Genomic DNA, 15,071 nt, shown 5'->3' with positions numbered 1-15,071 from the left:
AAATAAGACATAGTAGAAAAAACAAACAAGTATTTTAAATAAGTAAGTAAGTAAGTAAGTAAGTAAACAAGTAAGTTAAATAAGTAAGTAAGTAAGTAATGTGTTATCTGTGTTATCTTGTTATGCTCCTGCCGAACTACAAAGCAATTCTCTCGATTTATTATGATAACTGCTCCATATTGTATATTATTATAATCTTAATCTGCAAAGTGGAGTAAAAAAGGCCTATAGTACACCTTTTAAATGTAGAGGAGTCAAAGTACAATGTCAAAAGAGTCATGTACCAGCACTTAATAATGGTAACTGCCATTTATTATGATAAATGCCATTGCAATGTGCTCTATATTGTAATTATTTCACTCTTTTGCCACCAGACCAAAATTTATTATGATAACTGCCATTGCAATAAGATAAGATAAGATAAGATAAGATAAGATAAGATAATCCTTTATAGTCCCGCAGCGGGGAAATTTGCAGGTTTACAGCAGCAGAGAGTAAAGAAAGACAAGATAAAAATAAAAAAAAAAAAATAAAAAATAAAAAAAAAAACCCCAAGTATTATAAATAAGCAATAAAAACAGTAGAAAATGTGCTCCATATTGTAATTATTTCACTCTTTTGCCACCAGACCTTTTTATAAAAAATATATATATATATTGTGACACTTTTACTCTGTTGAGTGTTATAATTTCCAAGGAGCCCCTGAACGCACCACCCGGATCCTGTAACTGCGTCTCCTCAGAGATTAGCATCAGACTGTTGCTTCTTTTTTTTCCTTCTTTTTATTATTACAAAGAGAATAAAAAAAAGAGTAATACTTTAATATTATTACTGTATAGTTTTGCTGTTTATGCTTTGACACATGCGTGTGAGACGTGAGCTGACAGCAGAGGGAGATGACATGCTGGAGGCTGGACGCGTCGCTGGAGAGCAGAGCTCGTCTGTCACGTCCTGAAGCGGAGACAGCGGAGTGAGCAGCAGCAGCGGACCCAACTTTACTCCTCTTCCTCCGCAACAAAGAGGACGCTTTCCCCCCTGTCCTTTCTTTCCAGCTATCATTCGACGCCATCGTACGAGTGAATGACCTCGAAAATATTTCAAATGCAACATGTATTCATCCGCTGTGTTTGCATTGTAAAAGGTGAGTTGAGGCACAGTTGAAGTTAGCGTTAGCTCGCTAGTTAGCATTAGCTGTTAGCATTAGCTGTTAGCAGGCTGGACGCTAAGCCCCGCCCCCTAACTCTCCCTGCTCAATAGCAGTGCTAGACCCTGGCTGATTATTATCATTATTTATGTTTTTATCTCTGAGTTACTTTAATTTATCTTCTAAACTGCTTAATGCTGTGTGTTTTAATATAAATAAAATAAATTATTATTATTATTATTATTGTTATTATTATTAATGGAAGTTTAAGGGAAATTAAATGCATCTGTGACAGAATATTTTCATATTTTCTGTTGATATTCAAGCACATAACTTAGTTAAAATGAATTAAACATACCCACATAATGTAACATAAAGGTTGTTTTTTTTAAAAAACACTTTCCTTCCAATACTTTCTCTGTGCAGGGCTATAATAACTCTGTCTGTATATTCAATATTTTTTTAGTTATTGTTGATTTTATTTAATTTGTTTTTACTTATTTAATAATTCTTGTGTTTAGTACTTTTATTACTTATTTATAATACAGTTTTTACAATGTCTCTATGCTGCTGTAATCCTGTAAATTTCCCCACTGCAGGACTAATAAAGGATTATCTTATTTTATCTTATCTTGTCTAATGTCTCTCTATCAGGACATGGAGCACGGAGGAGGACCGTCTGAGTAACTGTGATTGACTTGTATATTCAGGAGCTTCGCTTCATTTAAAACCTCCGCCACCAGGTTTGATCAACTAGATGTGAAGGAATCGTTTGGTTCAAAGCTACCATGGATATCTATCCCCGGCCAAGCGGTGAGATCCAGAGGAGGAACCCTCAGCATGACTTTGAGCTCATTCAGAGGGTGGGAAGCGGCACATATGGAGACGTGTACAAGGTATAGTGAAGTTACTGGTTCCCACAGCCTGTCATTAGTGCTGGAGATGTCTGGGTTTACTATCACATGACTTATTAATTGAAGTAAAGCCAGAGTGTTGTTTGTTTTGTGAGTCATTATAACATGTGGCCAACACATTTGGCGGTAGCTTTTGAATGAGGGCCAAGCTTGGCATCCCTCCCTATAGTCTTCTTCAGCTACTAAAATACACTAATCGACAGGAGTAACTGTAGCTGGTACCGCATTAGGTAATGGGCTAAGACAACAATACTGATAACAATACTGTCACATGAAACAAGCTAGATGATATATTCATTGTGAGCGGTAAGACAAGGATTAGGTGATTAATTAACTAGTAGATCAAAAGATAATTAATCTGCAAAAAAAGCCACGTTTGCTGGTTCCAGCTTCTCCAATGTGAGACTTTTCTACATTGATTTGATCAGATATAAATGCAATATATTTTGGACTGTTGGTCATACAAAACAAGCAATTTGAAGATGTCACTATGAGAAGCTGTGATAAGCATTTTTCACTGTTTTTTTTTTTTTTTTTTTTAATCTGACAGACTAAACTATAAATAAATTGATCAAGAATAAAGTCTGCAGATTAATCAGTTATAGAAATGATCGTTGCCCCAGTTTTGTTTTCCTGGTTGTGCAAGTTGCATCACAGTTAACTGAAATAATTACCTGAACCCGTTTGACTGTTGACTAAGTGAGATGAAGGGTGAATGCTTGTACCTGCTTGTCCAATTTATCCAGATCACTTTTTCATTTAATGACGGAGACCATGTCACCCATCCCTAGTCCAAAGAAGCAGTATTAAAGCAGAAGTATTTCCTCAAAATGGATATATTTGCTGCCTTTAGAAGCCTTACTGCTTTCTCCCAGTTATTTCTAGTTAACTCGCATGAAGTCATTACTATCTATCATTCATGAGTCAAACATGCAGAGTGACTGCACTGCCAAAAACGGGACTGTCCCAGAGTTAAAAACGTTTAGTTGTAAAGGAAGGACACATCTTTGTCGTAGAGCAGCTCAAAACTTTTCAAACAGTGCAAAGAAAATTAAAATCAGCAAATTATACGAAGGGTTTTACTGCATAGAATCCAAAGAAAATATTGCTTTATGGTTGTACGAGTATAAAGTGGATGCTGTTTTGGAAAGTTACTGAAGGAATGATTGTACATTCTTAAATGGCATGTACTGGAGAAATAGATGGCCCTGTGCTCTCTGCAAAGAACAAAAACAATCCAATGCGATATGAGAAAATGAATTTAGTCTCTGTTGAAACTGTCCTGCTAAACAAGGTAATCTAACCACATGTGCCCACCCTCTGTTGGCTGTGGTGAGGTGCGTTTTGCCGCAGATTTTTCTTGCTTATCTATCAGCCACAGATAGAAACAGACGACCCATCTGATCCAGAGTGTGATAGTTCAGGCAGCCTGTCCTCCATACAAAGCCTCTCTGGCCAGCCCCCACCCCCAGACAGGCCACCGGTGGAATGCTGCGCCTGGTATTCTCCCACAGCTCGCAGGCTGAGGGCTGCATGTGCTGAAATATGATCAGGCCCCTGTCTAAACACGCGCTTTCGCTGGGTGTGTTCTGGGCGGCACTGATGGCAGAAACACCTCAAATAGTGAAAAGTCCTCCCTTGGCCTGGTGTGAGCAGTTGCCCTTTATTGGACACAGCAATCCTCGCCTTGGATGGTTTATTACATCTGATTACATACATTTGAGAAACACATACTGCTCTTTTTGTTATTACTAGTGATAATGATTCATTTATCTTCATCATAATGTCACACACTTATCTCTCAGTGTAGTTTGTTGCTCTTAATATCTCTTTATATGCTGGAATATTGTCTAGAATCAGTACTTCTTAAAGGTTAACTCCACATTATGTACCCAAATCTTAACTGTATTTACTCGTACAAGGAAATACATTTTTTGTTCATGAAATGCCAGTAACAGTATCTACGAAAGGTCAATAATGTAGGTCAGTGCATTGATACTAGCTCTGCCTCTTTCGGTGCTTGTGTCAATGTTTGATGACAAAGATAGAAACCAATGAGTCCTGCACACTGCCGGTCCCTTATCCTCACTTTATAAACAATGTGTGGGTTAAGAGATTTTATTCTACATCTTCAGTATAGTGCGCATAGAATAACTTAAAGTTGTTGGATGTAAGGAACTATGTTTTTTAGGTTTATTTTTAAGTCAGTTTCAACATTTTCACTACTGTTAGCTGAACCTTAGACATATGTAGACTTCAGGCACACCTGGACAATCCCTGGACACGGGGATTGATCTGGTGTCACAGCTTGTTTCTTAAGAGGTCTGTTACGTGTCAGACTGCTCCTTTCCTCCTGTCAAAGGTTGTTTAAGGATGTTAAAGCACGTGGTGTCTGCTGCATCACATATGTGAACGGTCAGTGCAGAACTTCCCCTTTCTGGGTTTAGTTCTTGGGTTGACGTTTAGCTATTTCAGGAAATGTAAAGATAAGACACACAGATTGTTAACAAGTATTTGGTCATTACTTTAACAGGCTTTTTAAGCAGCAGAGCCCCATGTGAAAAACATTTATTTTATAGAATTGTTTTTTGTTTGTATGGATGCTCTTGAGGTATCAACTGGAGAACAAGTATAGTAGTTTAGTGTGGTATTCTGTTTATGTGTGTGAATCACCAGGACATTCCCTGTGTTGAAAGATGGCCTTGCTGGAGGGTTTTATGGTTTACGGTTGATTTAGCTGCTTGTCCCATCACTGACACTCCCACGGATTAGGGAGCATCACGTCTTGACCTGGATTTGGAAGACACTGCCACCTAGTTTAAGATATACACATTTTTACAAATGATGGACGGATATGTATTTAAAGCTGAGGCCATTTGAGATGTAGCCGCTAGCAAAATACAATATAAAACTGTGAAGATGGCACTACACAAATATTAAGAAGAAGCAAAAAGGATGTCAAGAGAAAGTATGCTACACCAAGATCCACTAATTCTTAATTCATCTACATGAGGGATATGTAAAGGTTTACACTGTCCAGAGTGACCTCTGGTGATGATGCCTGTTTAAGTAGAGTCAGGGTTTAATTGTACTCAAGAATGTATTGATGTTGAGTTTGACTGATGGAGGTGGGGGTTGTGCACAGTTGAATGTTTCCACCCCGCTGCTCTCAGCGCAGAGAGGATCATTCAAATGGCTTAGTTATGTGGGCCAAAACTGTGACTGGTGTCACATCAGAATACAGTCTCATGTAATCTAATATCCATGGTTGCAACTGACTCATTTTTGATTAATCTATTGATTTATTCCCCCCAATCACATGTTTGGCTTAGAAATAGTAGTGAAAACCCCAGAAAATGGTGCAAAACCCCAATCGCAAGTTCCAAGAGTTCATCTGCAGATTGCTTGTTTTGTCCCAAACATTCCCAGCAGATTATTTTCCTCAATCAATCGACTCATCATTTTATCTATAAAATGTCAGAAAGAACAGTCCAAAATCCCCAAATGTTCAATTTAGTATCAAATAAGTCAAACAAAAAGTGATCAAAGTAGTTGGTACTAGTGAATGTTTAGCATTCTTCATGGAAACTTGTTTTTTGTAGGTAGACAAATCAAACCAGTAGTTTTGCCATGAAAAGTTGTAACAGTAGTTCTGATTAAAGCAGTAATATTTAATGCATTGTGATATTTGTAGCCTTTCTGATCTTTGTGCTGTTCTGTCTTTCAGGCTCGAAACATACAAACTGGGGAGCTTGCTGCTGTGAAGATCATAAAGTTGGAACCAGGTAAGAAGGATGTTCTTATTATCTCAGTTTGTCAGAGCTTAAAAAAAAACAAAAAACGGGATGTTTTCATATGTTTTGCATTTTTTATGTGAAATCATGAGATTTGGTCCATTTCCAAAATAATGTTATGTAGAGTGCAGAACGGTAAATAAACCAACTTTTGGCCTAGGGATGGGACAGTAAAGCATTTTATATAAACATTTTTATTTTTTATTTATCCTTTATTTATGCAAAGGAGCTTATGTTTTATGAATACCATATTAATTATTATTTGTTTACTATTATTCTTTGTTTTTTATTATTTCTTTGTTTGATTGTTTGTTTCCCAATTGAAAAGATGTTTTCTAAAAATAGATGTGTGTCCTAACTGATGCAACAGTATTATTCGTTACTTAACAAAATGTAAGGTTTTAAGCATTTCTGATAATTATTGGGATAGAATCTAGAATCACAATTATTCTGACGAGGATAATCGTGACATGAAATTTTAATATCGTCCCGTATCTCGTCTGGTGAACAGCATTTGTTCCCAGCTCTGGTGTCTGTGCCGGTGATGACCTAGTGACAGAGTTAGTGCGATCCAGATTAGTGGGATTATGATGAGGGCTTTGTACCACCAGCGACCAGACTGAGCTCAGATGATTACCAGTCAGTAAAGGAGGAGATTCACTCCTGTTTGTTTTCGCTTTCATTCAACATGTCACTGTTCGTTTGTGTTCTTCTTTGAGTGAGAGGATGTGGGTATGTTTTTGTATGAAGTTGACAGGTGTCTTTTTTTCTTCAGGTTTCATCTTGTCCTGTATTTGAGCATTCATTTCATAATAATCGCTCTGGAATTTTTGCTATCAATTTGATAAGCCTGTAGAGGTTTTGAGCTCTTATTTAAGGCATAGATATATTCTGCTGGAATATAAGAGGAGGGGGGATGTGTGTGCGTGTCTGTGTACGTGGCAGAGGATCAGGGGGCTTAGCTGTAACTTGGGGGGAAAAAGTGGGGAAAAGGAAAGTGAAGAATTCTTTATCGCTGTCATGACTTTTGACTTTTAGGAATATAAATACATCTTGTAAATTTAAAATAATGAGCTAAATCTGCACTCTGGGGCTGCAAATTACCATCATTTTCATTCTTGATGAATCTGCCCAATTTCTTCCTTGAACAATCACTTAAAACCCAAAGTGATTTAAATACATTAAATGTAGAGTGAATGAAAAAAAAAAACTGAGAAAGGCCCAAGCTTTTCTGGTTGAAAAGTGACCCAAACTATTCATTCTTAAGCACTCACTGATCTACATTCTTAGTTAATGTAATTTGCACAAACTTAAATGGTAAAAGATAAATGAAAAGTGCAGAAATATTACAGAGATAAAGAGTGAAAACAGGCCTTTGGTACAGCTAATGCTTAAGTCATGTTAAATGGTTTGGAGCAGTGTTACAGCTCAACACAGGATTTTATGGGTTTCATAGCATCATAAGCATCTTAAAAAAACAAAACAGGATTAACCCAGCCCAGGTCGTCCTGTTTTAGCAAGACTCTCTTTTCTTCGCTCCCCTCCTTTTTTTTTTTTTTTTTTTTTTTTTGCGAGAGTCATTCCTTTCTGTGCTTCAGGTAAACAGCTTTGGGCGGACCACAGAATCAAACAGGTTTGACCAGGAGGAGTGACGCTGCTTTTAAGTAAGGGACAGACAGACAGACAGACAGACAGACAGACAGACAGACAGACAGACAGACAGACAGACGGAGAGGAGATAGGAGTGGTGAACCCCTCTGGCTGCGGGGGCTGTCGGCCACAGAGCAGGTTAATCTGATTAGTTAGACGGTAAACAACTATATGAAACCAAATTAGTTTTGGTTGCAAACACAGATTAAGGACAGATTCATTCTTTGTTTCAATTTTCTCTCTGCAGTGTACTCACACTTAGTCGTCATTTATTTTTAACACTATCATTACACCCCTCACTAAACCTCTTTCCCTCTTATGACACTTCATTTTTTCTTGTCAACTCTCCCTGAGAAGTTGTCAGCAGCCTCCTGGTTGTTTCCATTAGAAATTCAGCTGGGGTGCTCTTTTTTGAAAACCAATATTACATTTTTTATTTAAAGATAAACTTTTTTTTTAACATTGAATACCTGATACATTGAACACGCTGAATTGAAACTTGAGCAAGGATGCGTGTATTCAGAGAGCAGTGGGAAGCGCTCAGCTTGAGAGGAAGTGGCTACACACTTATATTTTTCTTGTTATATATATATATATATATATTTTATTTTTTTTATAACCAAGCTCACAGTGTTGTCACTGAAATGACCCTTGCTCAAGTTTTTGTGGCTTCTTTTAACGTTCATCATCATTAAAACTGTGTGTTGAAGCACCAGCTAGTGTGAGACGCCGGCATTCATTACTGTTTGTCTTTATCATTCTACAGAAAGACAATATACAAGGAGGAGGAAACATTCTTGGCATACTAGATGTATTCTTGTTACAGACTTTTAAAGCAAGAACAAAAAAAACATCCTGTTTTAAAAAAAGTATCTGCTGCAGTAAGAGCTCTGAACTCTTCTCCCTAACCCTGACAGATGTACTGCACTTATCACTCTTATGATGGGCTACTATCTGGGAATTTCATTTTGTGGTAATATGTCAGTAATGTCTCTAATATGATGTTGATGTCTGTATTGACTTTACCCAGGATGCTATACCGAAAGCAAATCCCACCACCTTGGTTGTGTGGTCATTAATGATTGATTGAAAAATAATATGACGTGATTAGCTTGTAGGCTGGACTGTGGCAGGGTGCTGAGCAAATGAGGAGAGGATTTAAGTAGGAAGTTGAATCAAGCTAATCAATGTCATATATTGATATAAGAATCCCAAGCTACCATGTAAAACCAGTTGGATGTACACTCCACTTACACTGTCCATATACAGCACGTTACATGTTTGTAATACATCTCCCACTGGGATCTTTCACTTCCTTTTGAACGAACAACTCAGCTATGTAAAAGCAAAATCCCTTGATTTAAGGATAAGGTTATTCAAATACATTTTGTTTTTGTTATTGTCAACAAATTTCACAAAAAGTCCAAAGTCATCAGTTAGTCCTTCTCTGAATATCTTTGGACTTTCCTACTCTGTGTGTTGCACTCGACCCTCAGCCCATTGGTTCATACTTAGGACGTTAATCTGTAAAAGTAACAGATGCATATTTACGTTTAGAAAAGGCTCAGTCATTTCCTAAAACAGCTAGACACTATCATTTTATGTTAACGTTACTCAGACAGTAGTTAACAGCGTATTTGTTCAGGGCTATTTTCAGCTGTGGATTAAAACACCTTTGGAGACTAGAGTGTATTTAGAGCAGCAAGACGATATTTGAGAGATCGACTCAACATAAACAACGTATCCAGCAATGGACAACGATTAAGGTCTATTAAACAGTTGAAAAAAAAAAAAGTAAATCAGGTTTGGTTAAAACAAAAATACTTTGTCCGATTGCTTCATTACCGATGTTGGTCTCTGCATGTGATTTGATTTTCCCCCTTTATGATTTCACAAGTTTTCTTTGTGAGATTGTAAAGAGATACCACCTGACACTCGATTAATCCGATGAGTCAGTTTCATGTGACAACACTGCAAGGGGTGCAGTTACATACCGGTACTTGTTGTTATTTTTAAGTCGTTTAGACAACTAATAGTTACATTATCTTAAATCCTTCTGATGTAACTAAATACCCAAATCAGTCGACGTTGGTAAGTTCAAAGATAATGGAAATTCACTGGTTTGTTGTTTATCAGATGGATTACTATGCACGTGTTGACATTCCAGCCTCCTTTAATTCAGACACTCACGTGAGAGAGCCCAACCCTCCCAGACAGACGGAAAACACGTTGTTTGTGTGCTCCAAAAAAAGGCCTCTGTGGTGCAGCATGTATCTCCAGAGATGTTTTTCTTCCAGAGTTCAAATGCCCACTGTATCATTTTAATTAGGCAGCTAGACCACAAGCCACCCGGTACAGTGTCTGGAGCTACGTGTTGTAGTAAAGTGCAGGTCAACAGCTTCTCTTTGTCTTCAGGCCACAGCTGGTGTTCGTCGCCAAAGCTCGACGCTATTTTGTGAGACAGCTGATTGTTATAACAGAATTTAGACATCAAAATACCTTCGTTGACATGCAACACAGGCAGAATTTAAACACTTGACCATATGCAGAAAAAAATTTGTTTGTTGACAGTAATGTCCTCTACAAGTAATGTGTGTTTTTTTTAAAAAATTTGGCAGAGATTGTATCCATTAAATGAGCTTAATCTGGATTGATGCCTTTTAATGACAGTCTGTTGATAGAGCACTGAGGCTGGCAGAGTCTGGCAGACCTTAACCTCCTGTTAATGTATTCCAGGACCATGTCTCTGCACAATTGGGAGCAGATGGGCTTACATATTTTAGTCTTCTTACTTCCTACTGGTCGGATGTGTTAAGAGTGCTTTGCCTAACTGGAAAGCCGCCCATACTACAAAAACTTTAAAAAGTACAAGGTGTTCCTTCTATTGGTATTGGCTGGTAAATAACGTGCTGTTTTCATACAGTTAAACAATATTGAAACCTATCGTGTGAGCGGAAATAGCGGAAGGTTTTGTTCTGTGGTTTTGAGTTTGGCAACCTGGTGTGGAAAGTGGTTTTTAAAACCCCAATGTTTATGCTGTGCAAAAGCTTTGTGTCACTCGAAAAATGTTACAAATTCAAGGTCCTTTCTTGCGTCAACAACATCCATTTTATTCTGACGTTTTTGTAGATGATTCATAAACCAAATTGTTGTAATGTCATTTACCACAATCATTTTGTAAAGTGTTCCAATTATTTGGAAAGGAAACAGTTCCCTTAAGCAGAAAATGAAAAACTAACTTTTTATCCATGTGTGATTTCTCCTTCTGTTTCCAGGGGATGACTTTTCCATCATTCAGCAGGAAATCTTCATGGTGAAGGAATGCATGCACCACAATATTGTGGCCTACTTTGGGAGCTACCTCTGGTAAGAGCCTTCTTAAAATACTCCTGCTTAGTCATTTTACACTCAGTATTTCCTCCTCTTTTCCAGACAGTCCACGGTAGAACGTTTGCGAAATTCATACATTACTGTCAAAAGGATTATGCGAGCCGTTGCCTGAAAGTCACATGACGTATTCAGTTACTTAGTCACACCTGTGTGTGAAAGTTTGACTCGTACCTTTTAGGTTGGTGCTGACTAGGCCCTTCAGGACGCAGCTCTTGTGTTTAAACGGAGCCTATGTTTTGTGGCTCTATTCTGAAAGGAAGTAAAGCTGGTCCGCCCACCACTGCCTCCGACATCCAGCAGGTTTAACTGGAATATGAGCCTCTGATGTGTTTTATATGGCTGTTAGTCCCGAGAGATGCACGTCTTATCACAGCAGGCATGTCTTGTACAGTCTCGCCACACAGAGCACAAACGGTTACTGTAAATTGTTAATGAGCAACCCACCATGCGTTAATTATTATAAAACTAGATTAATTGTATTAGAGGAACCACAGTTTTATTTGGGGGAATTCAAGTTTCCGCCAGACCTGTTTCCTGGCCTAAAATCATTTCCATGTCCAGTTAAAATGTACAGTATGCTCGCCTCCGGTGGCCAAGTGTCCCAGTTTGAGAACAGTCAAACTAGTTTTTCTTTGTTGCTTTGTATCAAAGGCTTGACACAATTTTTCTACTCACCCCTCTCCTAGATATCCAGTTCACCAACAGAAACACTAATAATTGTTTATGTTTCACCTTTTTGCATAAAGTTTATTAACTTGTTGTTTCAGGAACGTTTGCTAATTTGCACAGTTTAACTTGTTCAACAATACACCTTTTGTAGAATGCTTGTGCTTCTTAATTATGTTTAACCACTTGTCAAAGTGTTTGTATACTGAGCTAGACACACTTATTATATAATTTACTAGCAGAGAAGCAGTTTCTAAATTTATATTTTTCTCTGATTTCATCAGTCGAGAGAAACTTTGGATATGTATGGAGTACTGTGGTGGAGGATCTCTGCAGGACATTTATCATGGTGAGTTTTTTGTCCTATTCATAACACGTAAGATGCAGTCATACAGTGGTTTTAAATACTGTACATACATTGTGAAATCTTTACTCTGCAAACATGGAATAACATTGTGTTGTTATAGTGACTGGACCTCTCTCGGAAATTCAGATAGCGTATGTCTGCAGAGAGACTATACAGGTAATTGCACTTTTAAATATTTCTTTAAAAGAAAATTTAAATGTTTTAAATTTCAGTTGAACTCATTACATACGTTCTCTTCACAGGGTTTGGGATATCTGCACACCAAGGGCAAGATGCACCGTGACATTAAGGTATCATATCTTTTCGACTTTGTTTGCTCTCTTTTAGAGTTAGATTTTTCCGGGTCAGGCCCATTCTTATGAGGCACATACAGAAATCTTAATACACAAATCTCAAAACATGAGAGAAGAGGAAAAAAGAAAGAGAGAGTTGCGAGATTGACAAAAAGAAGCAGCAGTTTCACAGCTTGAAGAAACTTCACTATAAATGCATCTGTTGTCGCCTAAAGCAGGTCTGACTTCTCTCTGAAGCTGCACCGCAGCAAAGGTGTGAACTGAAGTCCCAGAAAAAGCATAGTCGGTGATGTGCTTACACGAAAGCATGTGACGAATGCTGAATGCTGTCACTTTGAGTGGTTTTGAGGTTGAGCTGAACTTGATCACGCCTGGTGCATGCACACAGACTGGAGCCTCAGTTTCTTGTGTTATCACAGAAGGTCAGGGTTGGACCTATTATCTTTACTCTGCGCTACGCAGCGAGCACTTCCTGTTTCCTCTACTCTCACCGCAGGATGCCACCAGCGAGACTGTCAGTCACAGCCAACAGAAACACCGTCAGTGGGACTGTCAGAAAGCTGTGATACTGGTGCAACTTTACTGGCAGTCTGATCAGTAGAAGACTCCGCAGTTAATATTTCAACTACACCACATGTTACTGAGAATGTGTAACACATAATTGGCACTTTATTATGAATTTGGCAACACATCAGCTCAGCTCAGTATTTTCAGCGTCAGTGTCATGATGCTAAAATATAATCATGGTCTCTTGAATGTATTTTCTCAAAGTAAAATAAATGTTTATGGGATTTTTTTTTTTCCACAGGGTGCCAACATACTTCTTACAGACAACGGAGATGTGAAGTTAGGTAAGTCGCTCTTTAGCGTCTTAATGCTCGAGGACTTGAACAGCTCTGTGGCTTTCAGTCCTATGGGGGTTACATAATCTGAAAAAAACCTGTCAATCCTTGTTACAGCTGACTTTGGAGTTGCAGCCAAAATAACAGCCACCATTGCCAAAAGGAAGTCCTTCATTGGAACACCTTATTGGTGAGTGTGGCACCGTTATTAAATGAACCAGTGGGGCTCTGACTATGGTTGAATAGGTTGAAGAACTGTGGGAGGTTCTTTTTTTTATATTCTAAGAAACATAGCCTGTTAACTACGTTTTATCAGATACTAGAACATTTTCTGGTCAACTGTCTGTGTCATGTTTTATCTAACAGATAAAAATTAGTACAAATTCTCACAGTTTTTGAGTAAAACGATGAATCCACAGCCGTTGTTCTGTCACTGACCCTGACTCTAAACACACCGTAAAAGGGGGGAAAGTTTTCACTTTTTTTCACTTCTTGTCCTGAATTTGTGTAGGATGGCTCCAGAAGTAGCAGCAGTGGAGAAGAACGGTGGCTACAACCAGCTGTGTGATATCTGGGCCGTCGGTATCACGTCCATAGAGCTGGCCGAGCTTCAGCCTCCAATGTTTGACCTACACCCGATGAGGCATGTCTGACTTTCCTCAAAAAAATTATCAGTCAGAGCTTCTTCACATGATTCTTCAAACTACTTTTGTCCTTTCGTTTTACTGTCATGTGTCATCAGTCTTTTCAGTACTTCAGTGGTCTAAGTCAAAATACTTTAAGGCTGTTATTAAAATAGGATGCAGGCTTAGTAAAGTATATTTCCCTCTTAAATTCTGTCTAAACCACTCTTAACTCAAGTTTTTTATTTTTCCTTAGGGCCTTGTTTTTGATGTCGAAGAGCAGCTTCCAGCCTCCGAAGCTAAAAGACAAAAACAAATGGTGACTGCCTCCAGAATATTCAGTGTGCTGTTCCATGATTGCTTCATGATACCTCACACTTTGATCTTAGAAGGATAATACTGACGAACATTGCATTAAATTAAAATAATTTTGTTCCCCAGGTCCACCGCCTTCCATAACTTTGTCAAAGTGTCTCTGACAAAGAACCCAAAGAAGAGGCCCACTGCAGAAAAACTTCTATCGGTAATGTTTCTCATCGGTCCCGTAGTTCTAATGTATGGTAGACTTTATACAGTAGGAGAATAAAGTGTTTGCAACAAAGAATGTATTGCAGTTTTTTAGCCATAAACCAATTCACAATGGAAATTGAGCATGTTAGCCAAAAGTCTGTCTGTGTTTTATTCTTTACGGCTTACAGATATATTGAGATTAGATTAATGAGCTTCTGTGTGGTTTGGCTGCATTTCTAGCTTTGTGGGTCAGAGTCAGATCATAGCCTGTAGAGATTTAGTTCCAGCACTCGCATTCTTAAATATTCTCAGCAAAGCTTCAGTCCAGAGGAAAAAAGTTTGTTTTCCAGCCTGTTTACATATTGTAAGAAGAACTATCTTTTAAGAAGCCCACAGTTCTGCTGCTTCTTAAAAGAGATCATCATTACCTGTTAGCATGGCCCTTATGTGTGAGGTTAAGGATGTCAGACCACAAGTATAAGCTATTATTCTCAGATGATGCACCAGGTCTTAATAACTTTCAATCCTGTCCTTATTTTCCTGCAGCATGTGTATGTAGCCCAGCCGGGTTTGACTAGGAGGCTTGCTGTTGATCTGCTAGATAAGATGAACAACCCAGACAACCACCAGCATTACAGCGAGGTGGATGATGATGACCTTGAGGTAATATTGGATTCCACACATCTAAAAATAGCACCAATACTGTGAGAAATTTGCAAATGATTTGAGAAACTTAAGAAGGAAATTGAAACTCTACACAGCCTACAAAGAAGTGATGAAAGATATAGACATATTGACAACTTTTTCAACACTATATGATCGGAAATATGAAAAACAAATTGTCCCCTAGTTGTTGTCTTGTTGCATGTAAGTTTAAA

At 38.2% G+C, this 15,071-nt stretch overlaps 1 protein-coding gene across 3 annotated transcripts in view; it reads left to right on the top strand.

Annotated features, from left to right (window-relative positions):
- The first annotated feature begins 709 nt into the window (after nucleotides 1–709).
- The window catches only part of map4k5 (mitogen-activated protein kinase kinase kinase kinase 5), a 30,433-nt gene continuing 16,071 nt past the window's right edge, over nucleotides 710–15,071 (top strand). For 2 of the 3 annotated variants that reach the window (XM_054613474.1, XM_054613472.1), the window contains exons 1-13: nucleotides 710–1,141; nucleotides 1,799–2,040; nucleotides 5,786–5,843; nucleotides 10,778–10,868; nucleotides 11,843–11,907; nucleotides 12,026–12,081; nucleotides 12,168–12,215; nucleotides 13,027–13,069; nucleotides 13,178–13,250; nucleotides 13,572–13,703; nucleotides 13,940–14,002; nucleotides 14,125–14,206; nucleotides 14,740–14,856. In XM_054613474.1, coding sequence (XP_054469449.1) covers nucleotides 1,933–2,040; nucleotides 5,786–5,843; nucleotides 10,778–10,868; nucleotides 11,843–11,907; nucleotides 12,026–12,081; nucleotides 12,168–12,215; nucleotides 13,027–13,069; nucleotides 13,178–13,250; nucleotides 13,572–13,703; nucleotides 13,940–14,002; nucleotides 14,125–14,206; nucleotides 14,740–14,856 — 936 coding nt within the window. In that variant the 5' untranslated portion in view covers nucleotides 710–1,141; nucleotides 1,799–1,932. The remainder of the gene's footprint in view (nucleotides 1,142–1,798; nucleotides 2,041–5,785; nucleotides 5,844–10,777; nucleotides 10,869–11,842; nucleotides 11,908–12,025; nucleotides 12,082–12,167; nucleotides 12,216–13,026; nucleotides 13,070–13,177; nucleotides 13,251–13,571; nucleotides 13,704–13,939; nucleotides 14,003–14,124; nucleotides 14,207–14,739; nucleotides 14,857–15,071) is intronic. The other variant, XM_054613473.1, reaches the window with a different exon arrangement.

Source organism: Anoplopoma fimbria, chromosome 15, assembly GCF_027596085.1.
Source record: "Anoplopoma fimbria isolate UVic2021 breed Golden Eagle Sablefish chromosome 15, Afim_UVic_2022, whole genome shotgun sequence".
NCBI classification, from domain to species: Eukaryota; Metazoa; Chordata; class Actinopteri; order Perciformes; family Anoplopomatidae; genus Anoplopoma; species Anoplopoma fimbria.
The sequence above is the reverse complement of the archived record's forward strand: the minus strand, read 5'-3'. Positions and strand labels throughout refer to the sequence as shown.